This window comes from Bos taurus, chromosome 3 (genome assembly GCF_002263795.3).
Source record: "Bos taurus isolate L1 Dominette 01449 registration number 42190680 breed Hereford chromosome 3, ARS-UCD2.0, whole genome shotgun sequence".
Taxonomy (NCBI): domain Eukaryota; kingdom Metazoa; phylum Chordata; class Mammalia; order Artiodactyla; family Bovidae; genus Bos; species Bos taurus.
In genome coordinates this window covers 94,511,248-94,529,034 of record NC_037330.1, presented here as the reverse complement: position 1 = coordinate 94,529,034, position 17,787 = coordinate 94,511,248, and the positions used below count along the sequence as shown (strand labels likewise).

The window sequence follows — 17,787 nt, the reverse complement described above, 5'->3', positions numbered from 1 at the left end:
ATAGGCACAACAAACAAATAGGAAATTTTAAAGTTGTCTGCAAAGAAATCAGAGCACTGTACTTACAGGTAGTTTATGGTTGAATCCTTTCACTCGAATAATTAAACCATGTTCTCCAGCGACCAGCTTATACTCCAGCTGTGCCACATCTGCTTCATAAGCTGGTTCCGCAAGGTTATGGGTAAGGATATTGACAAAGATATCAAAGAGGACCACACTAAGAGTATAAAAATGCAAACAGCATCATTAACTGACAAGAAATAGACAAATTTCCTTCAACTTAGAGTAAGAAACTTCACTTTTATAAAGATGTTAATTCACTACTCCAGAATGTAAACTCTATATACTAACTGAGCTCAAAGGTAAATACAGCTTACTAGGGCTCGGGTTCACCAGGGCATTACAGAACTCCCACCTTCAGCAGTGCTCCCCTAATCTTTTTCATGTCATGCACAAATAGAATATGATAATATTTATGTTGCACAATGGGATAAGTGTAAAATACATGAAAAGCAACTGGCCCAAATGCTCTGGCTATCCCTGTGGCCTAGGTTTTCTGGCCAACAAATTAAAAATCTGAGGGAAGAGAGTAGGGTCATGTTTTTTTGTGTTTTTTTTTTGGCCATGTGGCATGTGGAATCTTAGTTTCCCAACTAGGAATCGAACCAGAGACTGATGCATTGGAAATGCATAGTCTTAACCACTGGATGGCCAGGGAAGTCCTGTAATGCACTTTTTAGACTGGATATTAATAATGTTAGTGCTATTTGTCAGTTTAAGGCTGGATTTTACAGGTTAAGGGGCAAAAGAAAGGAAGAAATGTAGTAACATTTCCTGAGCACCTCCTATGATTCAGGTACATTTTAGGCTCTCTGACCTCCCACAATACAGCTATCTATATAAACGTGTAAATAATTTGCTAAGAATGAAGTAAAATCAGACTCCTTGGCAGTCTCAAAATACAGGTCAACAGATTCACACTAGTCCTCATTATATACTGGAGGCTAACCCAAGCTTATCTTTAAGGAACTTTCTCAATCCAGTACAAATAAGTGCTGGAGACGGAGCAGCCACAATTCCATCTTAGTGATTCACACAGATAATTTGTTTTGGGCACATAGAAAACACATACATGAGGAGCACAGCTCAAGTACTGACAAAGAGAATGATACAATGATTCAGAAATAAAAGTCTTTCAATAATTAAAATATATATATCTTCCAGAAAAGAGGACAATTTCTTACTTTGCTGCAGACTTCTGTATCAAAGGTGAGATCAGATGGAAACGTATATATGCTGAAAGAAAAAGACCCTAAATAAGAAACTAATGGCCAGAGGCCTCAAATATTTAGTACATCTGTTATTTTCCCCCAATATGATGATGTTTTAAAAATTCTGAAATAAACCACTAATCCTTAAATCCTCATTACATTTTTATCCTTAAGCGTCCTTAATAAGTATATTTACCATTCCAAATAGTGTCCAGAAGGCATACTTTAATCTATAGGAAAATCACATATATAGACAGATATGCAGAGAGGCCTATGAATACTCTTACTATCAATAGCCTTGGTCAGGAAAAATGCATATAGAGGTATACATGTCAAGAACATTAAGGGAAAAATACCAATGCTCACAGAAAGTTGTATCAGTCCTGTTCCAAGGAAGCGGAATAAATGTTAAGAACATTTTTAGAAACTCATAATCTATCCAAGAAAAACTGAGTAAACACCTTCCCAGTGAACTCAAGAATCCCTTAGAACTATAGTACAGTTGTGTCAAGGCTACGGATATGGGCTAGATGGCAAACAAGAGCACCTACCCTTTGATTCCAAGTTGCTTCAGTAAGTTCCTATGCTATGCACAAGAACACAAAATTTAAAAAGCAACACAGTTTGGGCTACCATGTTGAAGATAAGAGCTTCAGAGTCTGGTTAACTGTATATACAACACTTCCTTTAGGCTGAGAAACAAAGAGTACAGGGAGACAGATGGAGGATATTTCACATTTGTAATGCTGGACTTGGCTATCTATCACGTCTAAGAATAATTCCTTTCAGCATACTCTTACTCTTGATTCTCTTTTTAACAATAATGTTCAAAAAACACCACCTGCTGCCTGAGACAGCCAAACACCTGGCTCTGCTTTCATTTAACTGAGAAAAAAAAATCAAAAAATAATTTCATTTTATGCTTGAATCCTTATTTATTCCCTGGAATCTGTAGTGTACATAAGAATTTCTGTGACAGCACAGGAGCATAGTATGGATCCGACAGGTAAGCCTGGAAAAGGTCTTCAAGTAGAAGGAAAAGAGGAAAGGAAGAGATGTGACAGACAAGAGGTAAAAGGTTGTGAGAAACTGGAGAAAGTTTGGTTATACTTATTTCACTAGTTTTAAGGAGGTAAACATTTTACCTTTGGGGATTTTGAATTTGTTGTCTTTCTTATACCACAGGCAACCTTGTGGAGTATTCACAATTTTAACAGGGTATTCTGTCTCTGGACAATCAAAAGCCTTCAACATGAAATCCGTGGCTAACAAAAGCAAAAGGTAATAAATCACTCAGTTATCACAACAGAATTTCCATCAATCTGTTCTTGGTTTCAGAACTCTAGGTAACTCTTTTTTGAAGCAAAAACATGTCAAATTCAAATGTTAGAGTACAATAAATTAGTAGAACAATACTAAAAAGAAAGTCCTCTTGGCCTTGCTGCTGCTGCTCCTAAGTCGCTTCAGTAGTGTCCAACCCTGTGCGACCCCATAGACGGCAGCCCACCAGGCTCCCCCGTCTCTGGGATTCTCAGGGCAAGAACACTGGAGTGGGTTGCCATTTCCTTCTCCAATGCATGAAAGTGAAAAGTGAAAGTGAAGTCACTCAGTCGTGTCCGACTCTTAGCAACCCCATGGACTGCAGTTTACCAGGCTCCTCCGTCCATGGGATTTTCCAGGCAAGAGTACTGGAGTAGGGTGCCACGGCCTTCTCCGCTCTTGACCTTAAACTACATGAACTCTGAAAATCTGTAATTTCCCAAGAGCTGACTAATCTTAACTGTGAGAGGGACCTTTGGTCAAAATAATTGTATAGACCAATTTATGAATGCATTCTTGAATGAGAATGTCATTTACCAATTTACATATTCAAAATTTACATATTTTTGAAAGTTAACAAATAAAACCATTTTAAAGTGAACAATTCAGGGGAATTAAGTATATTCACAATGGTGTGCAACTACCACTTCTTTCTAGCTGCAAAACATTTTTATCAACCCAAAAGGAAACCCCTAAGCACTAAGGAGCACTAAGCAGTTGCTCCCCATTACCCATTCCCCCCTGCCACTGGCGACCATCAACCTGAGTTCTGTGTCTCTATGGATTTACCTATTCTGGGTATTTCAGGTGAAAAGAATCATACATGTAAACCCCTTTTGTCTGTCTTCTTTCATTTACCATGTTTTCAAGATTCATCCATACTGAAGCATATATATCAGTACGTCATTTCTTTTTATGACAGAATAATCCATCATTGTATGTATATGCCATAGTTTGTTTATCCATTTATTCATTATGAACACTAGTTGTTTCCACCTTTTGCCTTTCGTGAATAATGCTGCTATCAACATGCATGCACATGCATTTGTTTGAATATCTGTTTTCTTTTGGGTATATACCTAGGAATAGAATTGCTGGAAAAATGAAATTCTGAGTAAATTATATTTGTCCTAGACCAGTGACTTCCTCACAGTTAGAATTATTTTCTGTTGTAAGCTAGTAGACAGGTTAACACACACATATACCTACCGGGAACAAAACTTCTGAAAATAATACCCTTTCTTTATTTAATGAAACATTTTGCTATTTTCCACTCTGATTTTTTTTAATGCTTTCACAGTTCATTACACTGGGAGGCAAGCTGTAGTTTGAAAACCTCTAGAATAATCAGACAAGATAATGGCAACACCTAGAGGGACTGACGTGAAAGCATCAGCTATCATTGACCAGAAAAAGTCCCAGGATCTATGCTTACGTCCGGTTTCCTGCAATCACCAACTGAACAGTCCAGGACAAGTCATTTGGCTTTTTTGAGCTTCAGTTTTATCATTTGGAAAAGTAAGAAAACTATAATGCTCATCCCAGAGATCAGGTGTTATTTAATATAAGTACATGGATGGATTATGTATAATGATTGATATTTCACTGACCTATGTACTTGTTTTCAGCTGGAAGATGAAGATCTGGATTCAATTCAAAATCACTCTTCCACAGTTCAGCCCAAGAGTTTTCAATATCTGTAGAGATAAAAGACAAACTGATCCAATAAAGAATGCAGTGTTCAGAATTCTCATAGTAACAAACCAGTCAACAACTGGTCTTCACTAACCAATTCTTTTTTCTCAGGAAAACTGTAAGTGACATAACCTGAGTTTCCAAACTCTTGCTACTCAATGGGTGGTTTCATCAGCCTTGTTATCACCTAGAAAGTTTGTTAGAAACACAGAATCACAAGCTCAACTCTAGAGCTACTGAATCACAATCCATATTTTAATAAGACCTCCAGGTGATATGCACACTGAAGTCTGGGGGGCACTTTTCTAAAATACAGCCAAAAATATCCCCAGGCTCCCAAAGACAACAGGATTTTCTCACTAGCTAATACAGATATAAGCACTGCAGAAAACAATTTCCAGGAAAGTAATATAAATCATTTTCATTTCAAAGTAAACATCTTAAAAAAAAATATATCATTTTCCCCACAGGAACTACCAGACAAACTATTAAGGAATAAAACTTCCCAGGTGAATCATATACCTAAATGTAGGACAATTTTAAAATATTTTACCTTCCATACTATATTGAGTCCCAAACCATTTCTCCTTGAGGTCACATTTTCCCTCATTAGCACCAGACAGTAGAACAAGATTTGCCTTTTGAGGAACTAGCTGATTAAGGGCTTCAGCAATGACCTAATTGGGGACAGGGGGAAAGTGGAGGGGGGAGACACATATACAACAATTATAACTTCACTCTAATACATCTCCGTTAAAAAGGCAAAGCCACAATATGTTAGACACCCTCAAGATCCTAGCACCTTAATGCTCATGAAACTGTCTATAGTCCATGACCACCCTAATTGACAAAACTTCATTAGTCTATCAGCAGCTTCAAATATCTTTCTTCAGAATGCTCCAATAGTTCTCATCTCAAATTCTACATAAGAGGACTAGCAGTGAAAAGAGCTATCATTTACTAAGCTTTTACTATGTGCCAGGTAGTATTTCATTTAATCCTAACAATAACCTTAAGGTATACCCATTTTCCCTGGTTCGGGAAGGTCCCCTGGAGAAGGGAATGGATACTCATTCCAGTATTCTTGCCTGGAGAATTCCATGGACAGAGAAGCCAAGTGGGCTACAGTCTACGGGGTCACAAAGAGTCAGACACGATTGAGCAATTAATAGTTTCACTTTACTTTTCATACCTATTTTATAGAAAGCACTCAGCCTCAGAGGTTAAAGTTTAAGTAATTTGCACAGATTAAAGATTCTATAATCTGCACAGAACAACACACCTAGAAGTGACAAGTGGAGTTCTAACCAAGTTTGTACATAATTTCAAAAACTATGCTCTTAACTATTATGTATTATACTACTTCAAACACAAGAATCAGTAAAATGATTCAATGTAGAGCCTCCTGTAATAATCCTTCAGCTATGACAAGAACTAAGCATAAGATTTTTATGGGTTAGATTTGAAACCCTAACTACTACTTAAAAACATTTCTTTGAGAAAAAAACAACAAACAGTGGTTCAGAAAAAAATACTTGGACCCCTGGGCACAATCATCCTAGGGAAATGACAAGACTATGTGGTTACTGCTTCCTCCTTTCCCTTTCCCTATCTTCTTTAAAATTAGTAGTTTTACAATACCTACCATCATCACAGTCTCTCACCTCAGCACTATTAACATTTTGGGCCAGATAATTTCTAGTTGTAGAGTGCCATCTCCTGCATTGTAAAATGTTCAGCAATAACTCTGGCTTCTACCCACTAGATGCCAAGATCACTCTCCAGCTGTGACAACTGAAATGTACCCTTTGTTGCTGTTATTCAGTCACTAAGTCGTGTCCAACTCCTTGCAACCCCATGGACTGCAGCACACCAGGCTTCTTTGTCCTCCACTATCTTCTGGACTTTGCTCCAACTCATTCCATTGAGGCTGTGATGCTACCTGACCATCTCATCTTCTGCCAACCCTTTCTCCTCTTGCCTTCAATCTTTCCCAGCATCAGGGTCTTTTCCAATGAGTCAGTTCTTCATATCAGGTGGCCAAAGTACTAGAGCTTCAGCTTCAGCATGAGTACTTCCAATGAATATTCAGGGTTGATTTCCTTTAGGATTGACTGGTTTGATCTCCTTGATGTCCAAGTGGCTTTCAAGAGTCTTTTCCAGCACCACAATTCAAAAACATAAATTCTTCAGCAATCAGCCTTCTTGATGGTCCAACTCTCACATCCACACGTGACTACTGGAAAAAACATAGCTTTGACTATACAGACCTTTGTTGACAAAGTGATGTCTGCTTTTTAATATATTGTCTAGGTTTGTCATAGTTTTCCTTCCAAGAAGCAAGCATCTTTTAATTTTATGGCTGCAATCACCATCTGCAGTGATTTTGGAGCCCAAGAAAATAAAATCTGTCACTGTTTCCACTTTTATCCCTTCTGTTTGCCATGAAATGATGGGACTGGATGCCATGATCTTAATTTTTTTGAATGTTGAGTTTTAAGCCAGGTTTTTCACTCCTCTTTCACCCTAATCAAGAGGATCTTTGATTCCTCTTTGTTTTCTGCCATTAGAGTGGTATTATCTGCATATCTGAAGTTGCCAATATTTCTTCTGGCAATCCTGATTTCAGCTTGTGATTTCCCCCAGCCCAGCATTTCACATGATGTAGAAATTAAATAAGCAAGGACAGTATACAGCCTAGTCATACTCATGTCCCAATTTTAAACCAGTCAGTTTTTTTTATGTCTGGTTCTAACTGTTGCTTCTTGACCCGCATACAGGTTTCTCAGGAGACAGGTAAGGTGGTCTGATATTCCCATCTCTTTAAGAATTTTCTACTGTTTGTTGTGATCCCCACAAAGGCTTTATTAACACAGTCTTCATGAAGCAGAAGGAGATGTTTTTCTATACTTCCCTTGCTTTCTCCATGATCTAATGAACGTTGGCAATTTGATTTCCGATTCCTCTGCCTTTTCTAAACCTAGTATGTACATCGGTAAGTTCTCAGTTAATGTACAGCTGAAGCCTAGCTTGAAAGATTTTGAGCATTACTTTGCTAGCATGTGAAATGAGCAACTGTACGGTAGTTTGAATATTCTTTGACACTGCCCTTCTTTGGGACTGGAATGAAAACTGACCTTTTCCAGTCCTGTGGCCACTGCTGAGTTTTCCAAATTTGCTGGTATACTGTGTGTAGCACTTTCACAGCATCATCTTTTAGGATTTGAAATAGCTCAGCTGGAATTTCATCACCTCCACTAGCTTTTTCGTAGTGATGCTTCGTAAGGCCCACTTGACTTCCCTCTCCAAGGATGTCTGACTCTAGATGAGTGACCACACCATCTTGGTTATCCAGGTCATTAAGACACATTTTGTAAAGTTCTTCTGTATATTCTTGCCACCTCTTCTTAATCTCTTCCGCTTCTTTCAGGTCCTTAATATTTCTGTCCTTTATCCTGCCTCTTCTTACATGAAATGTTGCACTGGTATCTCCAATTTTCTTGAAGTGATCTCTAGTCTTATTCATCCTATAGTTTTCTTCTATTCCTTTGCACTGTTCATTTAAGAAGGTTTATTCTCTCCTTGTTGTTCTCCAGAACTCTGCATTCATTTTGGGTGCATTTTTCCCTTTTTCCCTTGTCTTTCACTTCTCTTTCCTCAGCTCTTTGTAAAGCCTTTTCAGACAACCACTTTACCTTTCTGAATTTTTTTTCTTTTTCTTTGGCATGGTTTTGGTCACTGCCTCCTATACCATGTTATGAACCTCCATCCATATTCCTTCAGTCACTCTGTCTACCAGATCTAGTCCCTTGAATCTATTAGTTACCTCCACCATATAATCATAAGGGATTTGATTTATGTCAAACCTGAATGGCCTGGCAGTTTTCCCTACTTTCTTCAATTAAAGCTGAATTTTGCAATAAGAAGCTCATGATTTGAGCCACAGTCAGCTCCAGGTCTTGTTTTTACTAACTACAGCTTCTCCATCTTTAGCTGCAAAGAACATAAATCAATATGATTTTGGTACTGACCAATCTGGTGATATCCACGTGCAGAATAGTCTTTGGGTTGTTGCAAAGGGTGTTTGCAATGACCAGTGTGCTTTCTTGACAAAACTTTGTTAGCCTTTGCCTTACTTCATTTTGTACTTCAAGGACAAACTTTTCTGTTATTCTGGGTATCTCTTGACTCCCTACTTTTGCATTCCAATCTCCTATGATGAAAAGGACATCTCTGGTGCTAATTTTAGAAGTGTTGTAGGTTTTCACAGAACTGGTCAACTTCAGCTTCTTCGGCATCAGTGGTTGGAGCACAGACTGGGATTACTGTGATGCTGAATGGTTTTCCTTGTACCCAGGCAGTGACAAATATCCCATGGGGACAAAATCACCCCTGGTTGAGAACCTCTACCCCATATGGAGTGAAATGATTTATTTACCAGGACTAGTGAAAGAAAGACCTTGACCAACTATTTATGTGTAATATTTATTACACATAAGTCATATATTTTGAAATCAAGGATTCTTGTATTTCTCTTGTATATATTCTCAAAATGATTAAAATTGTACAGAGTCTCCAATAGAATTAAAAGGCAAGCTAAGCAAGTATGTTTATCACCTAAAGCACATAATTCTTAGAAATGACTTTAATAGATGTTTCAACACTTGAAAAATAGAAAGAACGTACCTAAGGAGAGGACTTGATTTTCTCGTCATATTAAAGCATGGTCATATACAAGAATCATGAAAAATTATCCACAAAACTACTGATATTTCTTCAGTTAAAACAAACAAAAACCTGACTAAACATAACCTAATTTTCTCCATTCTCATGTTCTTATGTACCTTTCTGCACTTTCTCACCCTCCTCTTTCTCTAAAAGTAAGGTTTAGAGATGGAAACCTCCTTACTTCTGGCTTGTATTCAAAAAGAAGCTGATCTCCAGTGAGAAAGTCCTGTAGTGGGTACAGCTGCATGTTTTCACACATGTTTTCCACATACTCAACTGGATCTGTCTGTAAAGAGGTAAAATTATTTCACACCAGAAATTCCTCATTACTATCCTTAATTTCCCACAAACTATAAATACTTAGCTCTTTTTTTTTAAATGAAACCAAAAGTTTCCCACAGATACAACCAAATAAAATGGCAGCTTAAGGATCTGGTGCTCAGAATTCTAACATAAATTAGCCAGAGAACTACTTTAAGTAGCTTATCCTAACACCCCACCAATCCCCCATCCTGAGCCCTACAACACACAAGGCTCTAATCAGGTCACAGCATCTTCATGGGAGAAATTTTAACAATGGCCCAAATTTTAACAATGGGCACTGTGAAGTGCCCAAAGACAGAGTCTTCATCATTTAATCACTACAGCACTATAACCTAAAAACTATTTGTAAGCATCAATCAAAATCAAGGTAGAAATCAAATTTTGTCATTAAAGCCTTGATATAAATGGTAAAATTAACTAGTATATTATCTCAATTTAAAACTGAACTAATGAGGGCAGTCCCTAAGATGGCAGAGGAACAGGACAAGGAGACCACTTTCTCCCCTACAAATTTATCAAAAGATCATTTGAACACTGAGCAAATACCACAAAACAACTTCTAAATGCTGGCAGAGGACACCAGGCACCCAGAAAGGCAGCCAATTGTCTTTGAAAGGAGGTAAGACAAAATATAAAAGATAAAAAGAGAGACAAAAGAGTTAGGGACGGAGACCCATCCCAGGAGGGAGTCATAAAAGAGAAGAAGTTTCCAAACACCAGGAAACCCTCTCATTGGCAGGTCTGTGGGGAGTTTTGGAATCTCAGAGGGCAACATAACCGGGAGGAAAAAATAAATAAAACCCACAGATTACGCGCTAAACTGCAGCTCCCAGTAGCCCAGATGCTTGCGTCTGCCACCAGCAAGTGGGGGCTGAACAGGGAGGTGCAGGCTGCAGTGCTTAGGGTAAGGACTGGGCCTGAATGCCATAAGGGCAATCTGAGGGAGCTAACGTGAGATAGCAACCCAAACCAGGGGATAGCCAGAGAGAGGGAAAAAAAATGAGGAAAGAGAGAGAGAACTTCCACAAAAAGGTCTAACCTAAGGCACTGCTGGGCTGCTCACAGAACAAAGGACTGAGCCAATACCAAAGGAGAGATAGCCAGCAGCACACTGGCCCATCCCCTGCCAGAGGCAGGGAGGCAGGCATGCAACGGCCAGAGCCATAAGGCAAAGGGAAAACTCGGCCCCAGGGATGGCATCCTCTACCAAACTGCAAGCAGACTCCCAGTTGCTAACCAAGTCTTCCTGGGATCCTGGACTCACTACCGGATACTTCATTGCACTCCAGAGAGAAAAGATCCAGCTCCACCCATCAGAACACTGATGGAAGCTTCCCTAACCAGGAAACCTTGACAAGCCACTCATCCAACCCCACCCACAGGGAGGAACCTCCACAATAAAGAGGAACCACAAACTACCAGAATTCGGAAAGGCCACCTCAAACACAGCAACCTAAACAAGATGAAAAGGCAGAGAAATATTCAGCAGGTAAAGGAACATGATAAAAGCCCACCAAACCAAACAAAAGAGGAGGAGATAGGGAGTCTACCTGAAAAAGAATTCAGAATAATGACAGTAAAAATGATCAAAAATCTTGAAACCAAAATGGAGTTACAGATAAATAGTCTGGAGACAAGGATTGAGAAGATGCAAGAAAAGTTTAACAAGGACCTAGAAGAAATAAAAAAGAGTCAATCAATAATGAATAATGCAATAACTGAAATCAAAAGCACTCTGGAGGGAACCAACAGTAGAATAACTGAGGCAGAAGATAGGATAAGTGAGGTGGAAGATAGAGTGGTGGAAATAAATGAAGCAGAGAGAAAAAAAGAAAAAAGAATTAAAAGAAGTGAGGACAACCTCAGAAACCTCTGGGACAATGTTAAATGCCCCAACATTCAAATCATAGGAGTCCCAGAAGAAGACAAAAAGAAAGGGCATGAGAAAATACTTGAGGAGATAATAGTTGAAAACTTTCCTAAAATGGGGAAGGAGATAGCCACCCAAATCCAAGAAACCCAGAAAGTCCCAAACAGGATAAACCCAAGGTGAAACACCCCAAGACACATATTAATCAAATTAACAAAGATCAAACACAAAGAACAAACATTAAAAGCAGCAAGGGAAAAACAATAAATAACTCACAAGGGGATTCCCATAAGGATAACAGCTGATCTCGCAATAGAAACTCTTCAGGCCAGAAGGGAACGGCAGGACATACTTAAGTGATGAAAGAGAAAAACCTACAACCCAGATTACTGGATCCAGCAAGGATCTCATTCAAATATGAAGGAGAAATCAAAAGCTGTACAGACAAGCAAAAGCTCAGAGAATTCAGCACCACCAAACCAGCTCTTCAACAAATGCTAAAGGATGTTCTCTAGACAGGAAACACAAAAAAGGTGTATAAACTCTAACCCAAAACAACAAAGTAAATGGCAATGGGATCATACTTATCAATAACTACCTTAAATGTAAATAGGTTGAATGCCCCAAACAAAAGACAAAGACTGGCTGAATGGATATAAAAACAAGACCCCTATATATGCTGTCTACAAGAGACCCACCTCAAACCTAGGGACACATACAGACTGAAAGTGAAGGGCTGGAAAAAGATATTTCACACAAATGGAGACCAAAAGAAAGCAGGAGTAGAAATACTCATATCAGATAAAACAGACTTTGAAATAAAGGCTGTGAAAAGAGACAAAGGAGGACACTACATAATGATCAAAGGATCAATCCAAGAAGAAGATATAACAGTGATAAAAATATATGCACCCAACAAAGGAGCACCACAATATGTAAGGCAAATGCTAACAAGTATGAAAGGGGAAATTAACAATAACACAATAATAGTGGGAGACTTTAATACCCCACTCACACCTATGGGTAGATATACAATGGACCGGTTAGATCTAATTGATATCTGTAGGACATCTCACCCTAAAACAATGAATTTCACCTTTTTCTCAAGTGTACATAGAACTTCTCCAGGACAGATCACCACCCAGGCCATAAATCTAGCCTTGGTAAATTCAAAAAAACTGAAATCATCTCAAGCATCTTTTCTGATAACAATGCAGTAAGATTAGATGTCAACTACAGGAAAAAACTATTAAAAATACAAACATATGAATGCTAAACAACACACTTCTGAATAACCAACAAATCACAGAAGAAATCAAACCATGCATAGAAACAAATGTAAATGAAAACACAACAACCCAAAACCTATGGGATTCAGTAAAAGCAGTGCTAAGGGGAAGGTTCATAGCAATACAAGCCTACCTCAAGAAACAGGAGAGAAATCAAGTAAATAACCTAACTCTGCACCTAAAGCAACTAGAAAAAGAAGAAATGAAGCATCCCAGTGTTACTAGAAGGAAAGAAATCATAAAAATTAGGGCAGAAATAAATACAAAAGAAACAAAGGAGACCATAGCCAAAATCAACAAAGCTAAAAGCTGGTTTTTTGAGAAGATAAATAAAAGAGACAAACCATTAGCCAGACTCATGAAGAAAAAAAGGGAGAAGAATCAAATCAACAAAATTAGAAATGAAAATGGAGAAATCACAACAGACAACACAGAAATACAAAGGATCCTAAGAGACTACTATCAGCAACTATATGCCAAAAAAAATGGACAACTTGGAAGAAACAACTTCTTAGAAAAGTATAACTTTCCAAAACTGAACCAGGAAGAAATAGAAAATCTTAACAGACGCATCACAAGCACAGAAATTGAAACTGTAATTAGAAGTCTTCCAACAAACAAAAGCCCAGGACCAGATGGCTTCACAGCTGAATTCTACCAAAAATTTAGAAAAGAGTTAACACCTATCCTACTCAAACTCTTCCAGAAAATTGCAAAGGAAGGTAAACTGCCAAACTCATTCTATGAGGCCACCATCACCCTAATACCAAAACCAGACAAAGATGCCACAAAAAAAGAAAACTATAGGCCAATATCACTGATGAACATAGATGCAAAAATCCTTAACAAAATTCTAGTAAAAAGAATCCAACAACATATTAAAAAGATCATACATCATGACCAAGTGGGCTTTATCCCAGGGATGCAACGATTCTCCAATATTTGCAAATCAATCAATGTGATACCCCACATCAACAAATTTAAAGATAAAAACCGCATGATTATCTCAATAGATGTAGAGAAAGCCTTTGACAAAATTCAACATCCATTTATGACAAAAACCCTCCAGAAAGCAGGAATAGAAGGAACATACCTCAACATAATAAAAGCCATATATGATTAACCCACAGCAAACATTATCCTCAATGGTGAAAAATTGAAAGCATTTCTGCTAAAAACAGGAATAAGACAAGGGTGCCAGTCTTACCACTATTATTCAACATAGTTTTGGAAGTTTTAGCCACAGCAATCAGAGCAGAAAAAGAAATAAAAGGAATCCAGATTGGAAAAGAAGAAGTAAAACTCTCATTGTTTGCAGATGACATGATCTTCTACATAGAAAATCCTAAAGACTCCACCAGAAAATTACCAGAGCTAATCAATGAATATAGTAAAGTTGCAGGATGTAAAATTAATACATAGAAATCCCTTGCATTCCTATACACTAACAATAAGAAAACAGAAAGAGAAATTAAGGAAACAATTCCATTCACCATTGCAACGAAAAGAATAAAATACTTAGGAATAAATCTACCTAAAGAAACAAAAGATCTATATATAGAAAACTATAAAACAATGGTGAAAGGAATAAGATGACACAAATAGATGAAGAAATATACCACGTTCATGGATCAGAAGAATCAATACAGTGAAAATGAGTATACTACCCAAAGCAATCTATAGATTCAACGCAATCCCTATCAAGCTACCAATGGTATTTTTCAGAGAACTAGAACAAATAATTTCACAATTTGTATGGAAATACAAAAAAACATCAAATAGCCAAAGCAATCTTGAGAAAGAAGAATGGAACTGAAGGAATCAACCTGCCTGACTTCAGGCTATACTACAAAGCCACAGTCATCAAGACAGTATGGTACTGGCACAAAGACAGAAACATAGATCAATGGAACAAAATACAAAGCCCAGAGATAAATCCACACACCTACAGACACCTTATCTTTGACAAAGGAGGCAAGACTATATACAATGGAGAAAAGACAATCTCTTTAACAAGTGGTGCTGGGAAAACTGGTCAGCTGCTTGTAAAAGAATGAAACTAGGACACTTTCCCGGAGAAGGCAATGGCACCCCACTCCAGTACTCTTGCCTGGAAAATCCCATGGACAGAGAAGCCTAGTAGGCTGCAGTCCATGAAGTCACTAAGAATCGGACACGACTGAACGACTTCACTTTCACTTTTCACCTTCATGCATTGGAGAAGGAAATGGCAACACACTCCGTGGTGTTCTTGCCTGGAGAATCCCAAGGACGGAGGAGCCTGGTAGGCTGCCGTCTATGGGGTCGCACAGGGTCGGACACAACTGAAGCGACTTAGCAGCAACAGCAGGACACTCTAACACCATACACAAAAATAAACTCAAAATGGATTAAAGATCTAAATGTAAGACCAGAAACTATAAAACTCCTAGAGGAAAACATAGGAAAAACACTCTCTGATGTAAATCATAGCAGGATCCTCCATGACCCACCCTCCCAGAGTAATGGAAATAAAGCAAAAATAAACAAATGGGACCTAATTAAACTTAAAAGCTTTTGCACAACGAAGGAAACTATAAGCAAAATGAAAACACAGCCTTCAGAATGGGAGAATAATAATAGCAAATGAAGCAACTGACAAAGAATTAATCTCAAAAATATACAAGCAGCTCAATGCCAGAAAAATAAGTGACCCAGTCAAAAAGTGGGCCAAAGAACTAAATGGACATTTCTCCAAAGAAGACATACAGATGGCTAACAAACACATGAAAAGATGATCAACATCACTCATTATCAGAGAAATGCAAATCAAAACCACAATGAGGTACCATCTCACACCTGTCAGAATGGCTGCTATCCAAGTCTATAAACAATAAATGCTGGAGACGGTGCAGAGAAAAAGGAACCCTCTTACACTGTTGGTGGGAACGCAAACTAGTACAGCCACTATGGACAACACTGTAGAGATTCCTTAAAAAACTGGAAACAGAACTGCCATACAACCCAGCAATCCCACTCCTGGGTATACACATGGAGGAACCGAGAACTGAAAGAGACACATGTACGCCAACGTTCATTGCAGCACTGTTTACAATAGCCAGGACATGAAAGCAACTTAATGCCCATTGGCAGACAAATGGATAAGAAAGCTGTGGTACATATACACAATGGAATATCCAGTTCAGTTCAGTCACTCAGTCGTGTCCGACTCTTTGCTACCCCATGAATCGCAGCACGCCAGGCCTCCCTGTCCATCACCAACTCCCGGAGTTCACTCAGACTCACGTCCATCGAGTCAGTGATGCCATCCAGCCATCTCATCCTCTGTCGTCCCCTTCTCCTCCTGCCCCCAATCCCTCCCAACATCAGAGTCTTTTCCAATGAGTCAACTCTTTGCATGAGGTGGCCAAAGTACTGGGGTTTCAGCTTTAGCATCAGTCCTTCCAAAGAAATCCAGGGCTGATCTCCTTCAGAATGGACTGGTTGGATCTCCTTGCAGTCCAAGGGACTCTCAAGAGCCTTCTCCAACACCACAGTTCAAAAGCATCAATTCTTCGGCATTCAGCTTTCTTCACAGTCCAACTCTCACATCCATACGTGACCACAGGAAAAACCATAGCCTTGACTAAACAGACCTTTGTTGGCAAAGTAATGTCTCTGCTTTTGAATATGCTATCTAGGTTGGACATAACTTTCCTTCCAAGGAGTAAGCGTCTTTTAATTTCATGGCTGCAGTCACCATCTGTAGTGATTTTGGAGCCCCAAAAAATAAAGTCTGACACTGTTTCCACTGTTTCTGCATCTATTTCCCATGAAGTGATGGGACCAGATGCCATGATCTTCGTTTTCTGAATGCTGAGCTTTAAGGCAACTTTTTCACTCTCCTCTTTCACTTTCATCAAGAAGCTTTTTAGTTCCTCTTCACTTTCTGCCATAAGGGTGGTGTCATCTGCATATCTGAGGTTATTGAGATTTCTCCCGGCAATCTTGATTCCAGCTTGTGCTTCATCTAGCCTAGCATTTCTCATGATGTACTGTGCATAGAAGTTAAATAAGCAGGGTGACAATATACAGCCTTGACATACTCCTTTTCCTATTTGGAGCCAGTCTGTTGTTTCATGTCCAGTTCTAACTGTTGCTTCCTGACCTGCATACAGATTTCTCAAGAGGCAGGTCAGGTGGTCTGGTATTTCCATCTCTTTCAGAATTTTCCACAGTTTATTGTGATCCACACAGTCAAAGGCTTTGGCATAGTCAGTAAAGCAGAAATAGATGTTTGTCTGGAACTCTCTTGCTTTTTCCATGATCCAGCGGATGTTGGCAATTTGATCTCTGGTTCCTCTGCCTTTTCTAAAACCAGCTTGAACATCAGGAAGTTCACAGTTCACGTACTGATGAAGTCTGGCCTGGAGAATTTTGAGCATTACTTTACTAGAGTGTGAGATGAGTGCAATTGTGCGGTAGTTTGAGCATTCTCTGGCACACTGCCTTTCTTTGGGATTGGAATGAAAACTGACCTTTTCCAGTCCTGTGGCCACTGCTGAGGTTTCCAAATTTGCTGGCATATTGAGTGCAGCATTTTCACAGCATCATCTTTCAGGATTTGAAATAGCTCAACTGGAATGCCATCACCTCCACTAGCTTTGTTTGTAGTGATGCTTCCTAAGGCCCACTTCACTTCACATTCCAGGATGCCTGGCTCTAGGTCAGTGATCACATCATTGTGATTACCTGGGTCGTGAAGATCTTTTTTGTACAGTTCTTCTGTGCATCTTGCCACCTCTTCTTAATATCTTCTGCTTCTGTTAGGTCCATACCATTTCTGTCCTTTATTGAGCCCATCTTTGCATGAAATGTTCCCTTGGTATCTCCTATTTTCTTAAAGAGATCTCTAGTCTTGCCCATTCTGTTGTTTTCCTCTATTTCTTTGCATTGATCACTGAGGAAGGCTTTCTTATCTCTTCTTGCTATTCTTTGGAACTCTGCATTCAGATGCTTATATCCTTCCTTTTCTCCTTTGCTTTTCGCTTCTCTTCTTTTCACAGCTATTTGTAAGGCCTCCCCAGACAGCCATTTTGCTTTTTTGCATTTCTTTTCCATGGGGATGGTCTTGGTCCCTGTCTCCTGTACAATGTCACGAACCTCATTCCATAGTTCATCAGGCACTCTATCTATCATATCTAGGCCCTTAAATCTATTTCTCACTTCCACTGTATAATCATAAGCTATCCCACTTTGAAGGTCAGGAAGGGCGACGGTGAGGAGATACCCCTCGTTGAAGGTAAGGAGC

At 38.9% G+C, this 17,787-nt stretch overlaps 1 protein-coding gene across 1 annotated transcript in view; it reads right to left on the bottom strand.

Moving 5' to 3' along the window:
- The window catches only part of NRDC (nardilysin convertase), a 102,849-nt gene that overhangs the window by 11,263 nt on the left and 73,799 nt on the right, over positions 1–17,787 (bottom strand). The window contains exons 17-22 of the mRNA NM_001206991.1: positions 9,196–9,300; positions 4,840–4,963; positions 4,202–4,288; positions 2,417–2,536; positions 1,245–1,296; positions 67–217 (exon numbers count right to left, since the gene is read on the bottom strand). Coding sequence (NP_001193920.1) covers positions 67–217; positions 1,245–1,296; positions 2,417–2,536; positions 4,202–4,288; positions 4,840–4,963; positions 9,196–9,300 — 639 coding nt within the window. The remainder of the gene's footprint in view (positions 1–66; positions 218–1,244; positions 1,297–2,416; positions 2,537–4,201; positions 4,289–4,839; positions 4,964–9,195; positions 9,301–17,787) is intronic.